Source organism: Globicephala melas, chromosome 2 (genome assembly GCF_963455315.2).
Source record: "Globicephala melas chromosome 2, mGloMel1.2, whole genome shotgun sequence".
In the NCBI taxonomy this organism is placed as follows: Eukaryota; Metazoa; Chordata; class Mammalia; order Artiodactyla; family Delphinidae; genus Globicephala; species Globicephala melas.
In genome coordinates this window covers 136,652,875-136,666,733 of record NC_083315.2, presented here as the reverse complement: position 1 = coordinate 136,666,733, position 13,859 = coordinate 136,652,875, and the positions used below count along the sequence as shown (strand labels likewise).

The 13,859-nt window shown below is 32.3% G+C and overlaps 1 protein-coding gene across 1 annotated transcript in view; it reads right to left on the bottom strand.

Annotated features, from left to right (window-relative positions):
* Positions 1–421: 421 nt before the first annotated feature.
* PPM1A (protein phosphatase, Mg2+/Mn2+ dependent 1A) overlaps positions 422–13,859 on the bottom strand; it is a 48,246-nt gene continuing 34,808 nt past the window's right edge. The window contains exons 4-6 of the mRNA XM_030855148.3: positions 9,835–9,943; positions 8,354–8,411; positions 422–7,397 (exon numbers count right to left, since the gene is read on the bottom strand). Of these exons, the coding sequence (XP_030711008.1) occupies positions 7,368–7,397; positions 8,354–8,411; positions 9,835–9,943 (197 nt within the window). The 3' untranslated portion in view covers positions 422–7,367. The remainder of the gene's footprint in view (positions 7,398–8,353; positions 8,412–9,834; positions 9,944–13,859) is intronic.

The following is a 13,859-nucleotide window of genomic DNA, read 5'->3' as shown; positions in this document are numbered from 1 at the left end:
TAAACACGTGTCTAATACGAAGCAGGCACTACACCAGGGATAATAGCTAGGTGGAGAAGTTCTTTTCCAGGCCACTCCCCATACAGTCTCAACTCTTTAAGGAGTAAGAAATATACATCTATAAGACGACAAACGGTATGTTCTTGCCAAGGGGACAACTTATGCCTTTTTGGTTTCTGGGATGTTTCATGAAAATAATCATCAATCTGAACTTACTGGCTTTCAATCATCTTCCTAAAATCAGGGAGGGACAAGTCTAGTTCAAACTGTGACTATCAGATCTATCTTTTTAAGCAAATTAACCAAGTTCAGTTGAACAAAAATTTTCTTAAGGTCTCCTAATAAATAAATTCAAAATTTCCAGGTTTCTATGCAGAACAAAAATGCTGCCTGCAGTATCAAATAATCATAGATACACACACATTATGCAATTGCCTGTTTATTTAGTGGCACCAGTTTCGCGAGCTAGAATTATTTCTACTTTTCATTTCATACAATCTGCAACCACTCACAGATTGAATGCAATTTCTTCAGTGGACTTGAAAACAAAAAGTACATTCTTAAAGTTAGAACTGAATTCACATACTTTCTTTTGACAAGAAAATGATACATAATACAACATACACATTTATGGAATTTCTTTAAGAGTTTGGATCACATAAACTGCAAACAGTAGGTGAATTACTGTGGAGAATTTTGTTAAACACTGTGTTTAGGAAATACTTCTGTAATTGTATTAGTTTTACATGTATGGATTTTGAAAAATGGATATATAGTGCTTTTAACATGTAGATGATCTCTCCACTCATAACGTTTATACAAATTAATTGAAATAAATCATTTCAAGAGTGAAACCAAGCAGTATTCAGGCATATTACTATAAATAAGATATTTTCCTGCAGATATGCTGTTGACTTAGTTCAGGGCTAACCAGGTAAGACAACAGTCTTTACATTTCAAAATTCCCACAAATGGGAATTAAATATGCTGTAACCGAACATCCAATTTTGGCAACAAATGCAACAAGCTAATCAATTTTTTCATGGTGGTTATGTTTAAGAGAAATCTCAGTCCTGTACATTGGTGACTGTATGTATGTTAGATCCTACTTTAACATTATTTATCAGTAAACACCTAATTCCTCTCATAACTTGAAGTGAACTAAACATTTAATAAACTCTGACACGAGGAAGCTCAAAATCTTAAAACCTGAGTGAGATCTGACAAGTCAAATGTGCTGTTTGTGAATATATTAAATCTATACTATGCAGGTCAGAAATGTTCCATGAACATTTCCATTTTACATCTTTTTTTTTGAGATTCAAAAGTGGCAAATTTAGAAATGATGTTATCCTCCAAAACTAGTGCAAATACTAATCATTCTCTTCCCCCCCTAGATACGAATTTTAAAAAGGACATTTTAATATCAGATTCTACCTAGACACCCATCTACCTACTCTATCTTTAAAAAAAAACCGATTCCTTAAAATAGACTCAAATTATTTTGACGTCCTTGATGTATTAATATCTTTTATGGGCTTTGATGGAAAAGTGTTGAGGCTCTGTTATGCTGTAGTATAGGATCTTAACCAGGGGCCCATGAACCACTGAAGTACTGTAAACTCTGGGGAGGTATGTACATTATATGCATTTTCCTGGGTGCCAAATTCCTAGGATTATTCAGTCTCAAAGGCCCTGTGACCCTGAAAGGTTAAGAAGTATTGCTGCAATGAATTTGTGCCATTCATTATACCTAATTAAGATAGTACTAACTGTGTTCTGCAGCTACCCAATCTCTTACACAAATCTAACTTCAAATAGTACCATAGAAATGCAAATGTTACTAAATGTCCTTTACTGGATCAGGAGGACAATGTAAAAAGAAAGAAAAATTCTAAATAATTTTTCTAAACATTTAATTCAACGAGAAAGCTATTATAGAAAACTGGGTTTTTGAAACAATGAAAAGAACTGAAGGATTGGGTTTTGTGGTGACGAAACATTGCATTTATTTTTCTCAGTTGTTTCTATGTTGGGGAAGCAGTAATTTTTTATCATTATCTGCCTTGCTGGGAAAATCAAATTATCTGCAGAAGCAAAGGCTGGTTCTTGCTGGTTTATGTGATGCAACAGTTCTTAATAATATACAGCTAGGTCCAAGGAAGACCTTCCTATGGCTTTTTAAATAATTAAGAGTACTCTTCCTCTGTCCTCCTCACTGGCATCTTCCCAACCCTTCATTTCCCACGTTTTCCTATTTTTGGCCCAGGTTTACATAGTATTAATTGGCCTTGGTGAGGTAATGCACTAAGCTTTCTTGCTCAAGAAAATGGAATTGGCCTGTTTTGGTTTGAAAAAAGAGAAGCCACCAAGAGGGTAGTAGAGGAAATGAAGCAACATTTCCTGCAGGATAAGGGAGAAAAAATGTCACTCTGTTGTTACATCAAGTTAAACAACCTTCCCCACCCCATCCCCACCATCTTATAAAAGTATAAGTTGTCAACTACGATTTCAATTTTAATACATCTGAGTGTTTCTAACTGGCACACTCCTACCCACTGGTAATATAATTAGGAAACCATGAGAGCAGAGGCCACTAAATATATAAAACAGGAAAAAGGGAAAGAATCTGTGTCATAGGAAACAAAAGTGGAACCAAATGCCTTTCATCATCTCTGTGTAGCATTCTATTAGTAATAACTGACACTTAACTGACATTTAACTATTCTGACCAACAAAACAACACACTATTATACTCATAACATTTAGAAATATATTCTTAAATCTTTCAAGCATATTCTGAAGTATTGTATATAAAATTTAAAACAAATACAACCCCAAATTCATAGCATGTTATAGAAAGAAGTAAAATTAAGCTTCTAAAATTTTAAAGTATAAAGAAGTCTTTCTAACGCCTAAAAGAAAAACTTAATCAGAAGACTAGATCACTTAATTAAAAAACGGTCATCTCATCAGCAGTATTTGTAAGCAAAAGTATATGAAACTCTGGAAGTTTTCTTTGAAGAAAAAACTCAAATGAGAAACATTTTATATACTGAAATATTTACATATTTTCTAATACCAAATCCTAACATAATACTGTACAAATGGCAATCAAAACATTAAAGGTTTAAACCTCTCATTCAAACTTTATGAATTAAAAGTATACACCATGAAATTCAAAATTAAAACAAAATAAAACCCTGTAACCAGTTTCATCAGTTCTTTCAGAAACTGCAAACTGAATTTCCATATTAATTTGTCCAGTAAAGATGGTCAGTAAAATTATTTAAAAAAATTAAAACACAGTAATCACTTAGCTAAAATTGGATATTAACATTGGCATTGTTTTTTCAAGAAAATACACACTTTTGGTTAAATAAGATAAATTTAGCTAGATACATGTTCTTACTTTATTTTTTGTCCACACCACGCAGCATGTGGGATCTTAGTTACCCAACCAGGGACTGAACCTGAGTCCCCTGCATTGGAAGTGCAGAGTTTTAACCACTGGACCGCCAGGGAAGTCCTAGATATATGTTTTTAAATGCGTTAAATTCCACCAGTATTTCCAGGGTTGGAGAATTCTAAGAAATATTCAATACATTACCTTATTTCTCTGATTTACTGCTGTCAGCTGGAAGAATATAAGCCATTCGTGAAAGGCAATCAAGCATACTGAACAGACTTAAGGCTCATCAGTCCAATTTTATTCTTATGCAAAGCAAAATTTTCTTTTGAATGCGATTTTTAACTTTGAGAAGAATAAAACAGAAGAAAGAGTTTTCAAGTGACTAAAGGAACTGCAAATGAGTTCTTTAGGGCAGAGACCCGCCTTGTTCAGGAAAGTATGGGGCAGACAGCAGGTGAGCAGTAACTTTTTTGGATGAGTGATCCAGTTATAATATTAACATACATTAGATTATAAATTCTATTCAAATGTAAACTCCTTGAGAGCAAGGACCTATTCATTTCTTTATAGTTCCAAGGTGCTTACCCTAAAACAGTGTTTTGTAATAACACTTTATATATTTTGTAGAAAAGGTGAGTTACTAGCTGGATTAATATATGGTCAAATGATCACTAAAAGTACTATTATAATTCAGATTATTTGAATTACATAGTTGATTTATTCTTTACTCTAAATTTCTTAATTTTATGAAGTTAGTAAAAAAAAAAAGTGGCTGGGGGCTTCCCTGGTGGCGCAGTGATTGGGAGTCCGCCTGCCGATGCAGGGGACACGGGTTCGTGCCCCGGTCCGGGGGGATCCCACGTGCCGCGGAGCGGCTGGGCCCGTGAGCCATGGCCGCTGAGCCTGCGCGTCCGGAGGAGCCTGTGCTCTGCGGCGGGAGAGGCCACAGCAGTGAGAGGTCCGCAGAAAAAAAAAAAAAAAAAAAGAGTGGCTGGAGCAGTACACTAATTGCATAGAACTCTAGAAACAAGTTAATGCATCATAATTAAAAATAAGTTTGAAACGGTTCTAAAGCTGAATAAGAAAAATACCACTTAGATTTTTTAAAGTTAATGCTAATACTGAGAACTGTTTCTGTAAAAGTATATTCCCTAAGAAAGTGGAAATTAAGAGAGCTTACCTTGCTAAAACAATAAGAGATCAGTGAAATTGTTAGGGCAACAAGAATCTGCTATACAAAATGAATTTCCTATTAAAAGCAGCAAAGTGGGTTCATCCTGTTAAAACATTTAAATGAAAGTACATTTGAATAGTATGTTATCATCACACAAGAACTTTTACCCTCCAAAGAAAATAACATACAACATATCAAAAAATTGAGGCATTGCCCTGAGATGCTAATTAGCACACAAAATGGGGTGGGAGGTCAAGAATTTAAGTGGTACAAAAATGAAGTGCACAAGAGAGGTGCAAAAGTGCCTTTTAAAGTGTGGCTGGTTCCCCACCACCACCATTAGCCCCAGGAATCAAGAACACACATAGTTTGCCATTATAATGTATACTTCCTTCCTGTACTTTTATAATTAAAAATTCTATCTAGTATGGCAATGTTGACTCATGTGGAAAAGATTTAGTCTTCTTTGGTCACACTTACAGTTTTCTCTCACTTCCAGGCCTAATTTCAGTACTAATAATTTTAACATTTTAACAGAGGAATATTTTAACCTCCTCTTTTTTAAAGACCCTCAAATTAAAAAGTCTCTAAATATGCTACTATGGTTTGAAATATAGCTTTCCATCACATATTTTACTTACGATTTAAGATTTTGCATCTCAAAATCCAGTTCAAGTTTTTGTAATTTCCAGAACTAAAAACTTTAGTCTACTTAAAAAATTAAGGAATTATAATAAGAATTTAGTTTTCAGTACTGGTAATCTATACTAGAAGCACTGGTATTCATTAAATGTACATTTAGATGCTTACAGTCATAACTTAGAACATTATCATACTTCGCACTCTACCACAGATTTAGACATTAAGCATTTATTTGTAAGTTAAGTACGGAATTGGTTCTGTAATTCCAACTGTTATGAATTTCTAAATATAAATAGCACTTGTTTTTCTTCATGCCGGATTAAGATATAAATTAAATACAATTAAGTTACATTTAATCACCTCCCAAATAAGAGGGATAATGAAAAGATTTTGCTGGCATATAACTACTTAAGTCTGAGATATTTCACATTACTCTTCCCAATACTCCCCTAACTTTACATTAGTTTTAAGGCTATATATACAAATACGTATATTTCCAAGTTAGGGAAAAAACAAATATAACAAAATTATACTACCTTTATACACAGTTTTGATTTTGTATTCAGTGTTGTATTTATATCTTACATTTTAATAGTTTTCTTGTGGGGAATCTGCTTACTGAATGATTAAATTACATGGTGATTAAATACAATATTCAACCTAAAGAGACAAAAATACAGAAGGGCACAGAACAGTAGAGTCTTTTCAATGTGACAGATTTTAAAACTTACTTTCACATGCTTAATCAGAGGAATTTAAGCCTAAATTAAATTAGGTTATTTTTATATCTACAATTCTTTAAGCTTTTTAAAGTTATTTTTAAAGGCCGACAGCTAAATATTATCAACATGCTATATTTCAAATCACTAAATACATCTTAACTATTTGGATTCTAAAGACATGGGCTAATTAAAAATCACAGACACACAACACTCACAAACACACATACACCCCTACGATAGATTGTTAGATTGTCAAGCTTTGACAATTATTTTAACTAAACAGTAGGCAAATTCAGGCTGATAACACATCTAAATGAAAAAATAAGCAGCCTGAAAGAAACCCATTTAAAAATAGATCAAAGAACAACAGAGACTTAAATCTTTTATAGTCTTTCTAATGGAAGGGAAACAGTTCCATTTATGCCTTGAATTACAGTATTTTCCAATTAAAAGAGACTAACATCTTTCCCCATGAGAAAAATTCTCATTTACAATGGTATGGTGCTTTAAAATAAGGGCGGAGTAAAGGAGGAATTACACATACATGATTAAATTTCTTGTTTGTTAAATCAAGCTTTATTGATAAAATGGAATTCAGGATATCTTACTAGGAACAGCAGCAGGCCCAGCCAATCATGATAGCAAAAATGTGGCAGTCTCCTACTATTTGTAGGAAGCTGCTGCTTATCAATTAGTAATTAAATGTAAGGACTTGTAAAAGAGATGCAAAGAATCAAGGCATTTTAGCCCCAAGATTGATATTCTTATGAATATATTGTATTACCTGCAATACTCATGGCAACAAGGAGAGAACCTAGAACAGTTAAATGAAGGGACCAGCTTTATCGACAATGCCAATCCCACTGCCAAAAACATTAAACTAGTTTTCAATTAACTCCCTGGATATTCAGCTTTGTAAGATTTTGGAATAATTCTCCATAATCACGTGCACATTTGAGCGTCTAGCTGACATGGCTGCTGCTCTCCCTGTCCCAACCCCAAGTCCAAACACAGCATGACTTGAAAGGGCTATATATCTGTTGCGTCACACAACAAGCCAAACATTTCTTATAACTTTGATAGTGATTTAAAGCAGTTCATAATTAAATATGAGCATTTTATACAAGGACAATTATACTTTACAAAAAACAAAATCATACAACAAAAATTGCTGGAGTCTGATTTACAACATGAATTATGGTTTGAAATCACGTTTACATAAGTCTCAAATTTACAAAAAAAAAAAATCAGTTCTGGGCTAGCTGTGGTACTGCTGAAGTTCTCTGGTGTAATCACTCTCACCCATGTCATACATGCCCTTCTTTAAAGTTGAAGATGGATGTTTAAAAGGTTCAAGGAAGTTGAGCTGTACTCTCCTTTGGAGGTGAAGGTAAACTCCATGGCTAGATGAGCAGTTTCACCACATATCATCAGTTGAAGTAGAGTCCTTTATAAAAGGAAACAAAGCAAAACAAGGAACTAAATTAAAACTTAGAGATGCATTATTTCCTGGGTAATGCAGAAAGATAAGGTTTTGTAAAGCTGACCTTTAGAATATAAATGTTTTCTAAAATATATAATATGTGTACATGTGTTTATGAAATATCAATATTTAATCTGTTTAAAGAATTGTGAACCCTTTGTTTTGTTTTGGAATAAAATATTTGAAATATGATTTTACCATGAGGTTGACCAAATGTATTTCTAAACCAATCAACTACTAAAAAGAATCTTATTTTTCTCTTCAATAAACCCAATTTATTTTTAGAACACTACCTTTACAAATTTTTATTGCATAAAAACCTCAAGTAATAAGAGATTTGAGGAAGTTTCATAATGCAATATATAAAATATTTCAGAGCCAGGCCCAAATGATTTTAAGTTACCACTTTTCTGTAATCACCATACTACAACAGAATTGTAATAGGAAACTTAATTGGAGCATAGGGCATTCTAAATCTCTTTATATAAACAGAATTCTCTAGTCTAGTATTTAAATGAAATATGCAGGGTTCTTGGCAAAGAATGGGCATTAATGGAGATGGGTATTCTGAAGCTCTGTTACAGCTGCTTACAAAACTCAGAATTAATTCAAGATTCTGAGCAGAGATATTCCCAACTTCAAAAAAACATTTAGTGGCGGAAAATTTCTGAAGTTGATTGCTTGGAGAGGCTTAAAAAAACCAGAATAATTAAAAGGGACTTTCTTCTTTTTTGAGTTAAATGGCCACTCACCATGATTATATCCTCAAGCACTAGAACTGTGGTGCTGGCAGAGTTCAGAGCAGTCAGGGGTGTGTGTAAGAGAATGGGTGCAATGAACAGCTCTGCAAAAACAGGTAGGAAGGATATGCATTTAGAGTAGAGGGGAAGGGAAAGCAGAGGGAGCTAAATGCCACTTACAGTGTCATCATTTTTGTATGGATTCAGTCTATTGTAAACGGCTTCAATAACATTCCGCCTAAATTTAGAAAAAAAATGCAGAAAGTTAATTCTTCAGAGCACAAAACTGCTTAGTAACTCATAGCCAGGTGTTCGTTAAAATGTCAAAGATACTCATACACTTAAATTATTTTAGTTCTATTTCTTACTGTCAATAAGTGAGCCATACTTTAAGATATTTGGGCCCCACTGTTAAAGTAGTGGTGAATTTATTCTAGAATGTAACACTCTACTAATGCAATTAATAGAAGACTAAAAGTCATGGCTTGGAAAAAAAAATCAGTCTATATGGGCTACTTCTGTTTGAACTGGCATTTAGTGGTTATGAGTCAGAAATGACAATGCAGTTCTTAAGATATAATATTAATATATTCTGGTTAAGAGCTGAATGTTGTGAAGTAGAAATAACTTCAATATCTGTTATGGTAAAATAATTTAGATATTTTACACTTGAATTTCTGCTTTTCATAATGCCCCTTTAAAAAAGCGCTATTAAAACTGAAATGTCAAATATGACATTTCCCTGGCAAGTCTAGGAATTACTTTTTGTATCATATTTTATTAAAAAATCAGTAGTGGTATTTATAAGTTATAAGCCTCCCTACTTACAAAACTGATTTGAAGCAATTTTATAGACAGTCATTTCACAGATCATATAAGAAACAATTTCCAAAAAATAAAACCTTCAAACAGGAAGTTTTACAATTACATGAAATGATTAAAGAACATGGCTACACTTACAGATCAAGTGGAGGATCAAGGAAATTAGTCAATATATCTTTGTAGGTCAATTACATGGATATCTGAGGTAAAAATGTTTTAAGCCTTGAATTATAAAATTGCTTAAAGTCTCTACTGTAGTTTATAAAGATGTAAGCTTAGTATCTAACCAATATTAGCCCACAGTTCTAGGAACTAAAGTGAAAAGAGAAAAAAAGCAAGAAATGCATCTACCTATCTTGCCTTACACCAAAACCCAACCAACCAGCATCAACAACCAAAAACACTAGGAAAATCAGAGATACAGAAAAATGGCCCAGATGGAAGAAGAGAAAAATGCTCATCCATGGGGTGTTCAGTTATCCAGGGATTAAGAAAATCAAATTATAATAGTAGGAATAATAATGACACTTAGAATTTTGTAGTACTATGTAATTTAGTTTAAAAATTTCTTTCACTGTATTATCTCAGTTATGCTATATGAGGCAATCAGTGTAATCCAAGCCTCCACTGAAGACAGCCTTCAGTGTAATTAGTTACAATGATATTCTGATACCGATTCTAAGTAAGCACCATATATCTTTAATACTGAAAAACACCAAACCACAGCTTAAACATTTTGAAGTCACTTTAGAAATTAGGTAAATACACATTTGATCAACGGACACCTAACATTTTCATGTACAGAGATAGATGGTAAGAGTACGCAGAATATAACTTACTTGCTTGCCAATTCACCCCCTGGTGGGAGGCTGGGGATGTTCTCACTCGCTAATGTACGCATCACATGGACTAAGTCAGGGACGCCTTCCCCCTGCTTCTTTATGATTTCTGGGAATCAGAAGTACTTTTTTTGTAAGTGTTATCCAAATTTAATAATAATTAAAAAAACTGAAACAAAGATAACTTAGGTTTTTAAAGATGGCATTTACCACATCTGAGATTTTCTAAACTATATAAAAAAATAAAAATCAAATTGACCTTTGAAAATTGATGACAAAGGGATGTACAAAATGATACAAGAGATACAATACTTTCCAGAAACTTCAAAGAATGAAAATAAACAAGATAAAAATGTGAAAAAATTTCATATTAAAATCAATGTATTACCATAATCAGGGATATGTGTGTACAAATGAGGATATTCCTCTTAAGATGCCAACTAATTATATCTGAGGAGATTAACTCCTCTCTTTAGACTGGAAACATGTTTCCTGAACTTTGCCCTGAAAATACAGTACACAGATTTTTTTAAAAAAATAATTTCAAGATTTGAAAAAAGAAAAAAAAAACCTTTAAGTATGGGGGATTTACTGATTATATACTAACCCAAATCATATTTACATATGTTTATATTTGCAAAATGATACTTAAGTAGCATGTGCAGAATAGGTCATGTACTTGAACACCACTCTCAGCTTAACTTCTGTCTAAAGTATCTTTAAGCAATAAATAGATATATACCATTTCCTTAGTTGACTGTTTGAACAAAGCCTACAGAATGGAAAAAGGCTAAATTTCAGGACAGAATTTTTAAAAAGAAAAAATTTGATAAACCATACAACTGTATTTAAAATTGTTAATTTCAAAACATTCAGTTATTAAATGGATAGAGTGATATGATCGGCAGTGTTGCCATGCAGATGCATATTGTTATTCATACCACAAAATACCAACCATTATGCACAGACAACTTAAAGAGCTCTCAAACTATTCACTTTAAGTACAGGAAGTCTTTACCTGGAGTTTCAGCATATTTATTCTAAACGTAAGATCATGCCAAGAGTATTTGTAAGTTATATGTTCAATTTTTTGTTTTCCATTATTTACACTAAGAAATTTTCTTTGCCATCATTGTAGATCATTCTAGTTCTCAATTTGTAAATACCTTTGAAAATACAATGCATGTAAAGCCCTTTCATCCTTTGATCAAGCTTCAAAATATTAATTCATCATTAAAGCCACATATTAAAAGACAGACATTGCTACCCATACTTGTTTAAATGGCTCAAACTGTCCTTTGAGGATTAAGGCCAAATTTTACCATCTTTTATTTTTTGCTTTTTTTTAAACCAGTCTTTAATCTGAACAAAAAGCAAGGATCTCAGATTTGGTTTGCCAAGTTCCTTTATTGTATAATCTTTAACATCTAGTATATTTATTCTACATGATTCTAATGCTGGAAATTTGCTGTACAAAAATAAAGGAATTTGATGTTGACCTAAACTGCACAATTTCACAATCTAAAGCTGTAATACACTTAACATACAGTCTCTGCTAAGCCAATACAATTATTGGATAGATAACTAGATACAATATAAATGAACACTGATGATAAATTCAATCAATGATGGTTTCAGGTCTAAAAACATTACCTTGAATCATCTATATTTGATGTTTCATACATCTCCTTTGTTAAAATATAAAAATTAGGATATTTTAATTGTGAATAAAATTACAGGAAGACAAATTCTTTAAAAAAATAATATAAGACTTTAAAAACAGTTATATCTCCTATTCCACATGGGACAATACACTTAAACTATCTGACCATTAATACTACACTAGCCTTGATTCTCTGTGCTTTAAAAAATAAAGAAAAAGAAATTTTAAGAAATATTCCTTTAATTGCTCTTGGACTATACATTTTAATTAGAATTGTAAAAAGACTGAATGCTTTTATTAAGGAATATATATGTATAGAATATCTATGTTCCACATACTCATGTATAAACATATTCTGGCCCCCACCCCTCCACCAAGCCTGAGGGATTCTATCAGTTATCTCCAAATTAGCAACTTTAAAGCTTGGGCAGTCAGTAGCAAATAAAAATACATACATGACACAAGTATCCTCTTAAACTGGCTTAGAAGGACCACAACTTAAGTGGTATGGTTTAAATCATGAGCTGAATCTTTTCACAACCCTAGAGAGTCAAGTATTTAGAATATCATAGGAGGAGAGCTAAAAAGCCTTTGTCCTTTTCTGTGGTGTGGACAGAGAAGCCAAAAGTATTCAAAGCAAATAAAATGAGGTTTAATAGGTCACAGCAATTTAGTGAAGGCATGTACTTAAAGAAAGAAAAAAAGAAAAAGGTATTCAGTGCCTGTTTTAGAAGCTGATTGCAGTATTTATCACTTTTTAAGACATATAACAACTTTTACAATGCAAATAGTTACATTCTTTCTATGTTTTACATTCTTTCTATTAATTCTTTCTATGTTTTTAAATATAGTAGTGGTTTTTAATTACTGTAATATTTAACTAGATGCAGTCTCATCAAATCTACCTCAGTAAATAATACTGTATTTAATTTACGACATAATAATCTCCAGTTGAACAGTACAAGTATAACAACACTTCAACATACCAAAAATATTGAGGATTAATGTAAAGTCTGTTCAGGTGGCAATTCTTGCTTGATAATAAGCAATATAAAACTTAATATTGTAACATAAAATTACTTATCTAAAGCAATTATTTAGAATTGCATCAAAAACTTAAGAGTGCACACTAAAGAGAAAAAATAGCAATTCATTTCTAAAATTTGACCCCATTTCATAGTAAATAAAACTAATTATTTCTTTAAATTGATAAGAAAACATGTACACTCAGGTTAAAGTGCCAATAAATTAAATATCAACATATCCCAATACATATTCTTCTTCAGGTTTCATATTTTTCCACTAACAGCAGTTTGAACCAATGTGCTATGACTTGGTAGCATTCTAAATATTTTATCTCACTGATAACTTATATTGAAATGAATCACTTAAAACAAAAAATTTCCAAGACCCTTGGAAACAGTGAGGAAACAAACTCATTGAATAGTATGTCCAGTGAATGAAATACTAAATACTATATACACATACTAGATATATCACTATCAAGTAGGTGAGAGAAATAAAAACAAAATAGCAGCTCCAGACAGTACTGAAAAATCAAAACCAACCATGATTCTAATATCAGACTAATTATAATTGGTATCAAACAGCAAAAAGGGAGAAAACAAAATTAAAGTGCATATTAATTTTAATAATGCAGGCACAGCAGGATATAATAGTGTATCAATGTTTACATGCTATTAAAGGTCTTTAACGTGCAATGTAATGACATTAGGAGCCAAAAATGCATTTTAACACTATTATTGGCATGTCAAATTTTTCTGCTTAAAGAAACTGCATAATCTACATGCTTATTGCATATATGCAGTAAACTGGAATTCTCTGGGGAGACTTAATAGTTATGGCAAATAGTAGCTGCATCAATGATCATTTAAAAGTTTTTCAAATATTTAAAGGCATTACACTTGAGCTACAAATACCTTTCTAATTGTCTCAAAGTAATTTGCAGAATTATGACAAATACACTTCTGTAATTCCCAACTTATTTCTTGATTTTATTCAGCATTTATATTTCTGCCAGGTAGAGATATATGCCAGGTATGTCTTCTATTCAGGTTTATGTTGTCTAGGTGAGGCAGTTTATGGCTTAGGCAAGAAGCTTTGGAACGGTTTAAAATAAATTTTTAAAAGCTGTGGCACATGAAAGTTGTTAATAACCAGGCTATGATCTTCAAGTTACTTTTTTAAAGTCCCAAAGATCTTAAAATTCATACACACAGCTTTACACAGAAAGATGGTATTCAAATTATCACCATCATAAAAAATCTGTTTATAATTAAATAAACCACAAATTAGACTTTCCTGGCATAAAATTATTCATGCCAATGAATTCATAAAGAAT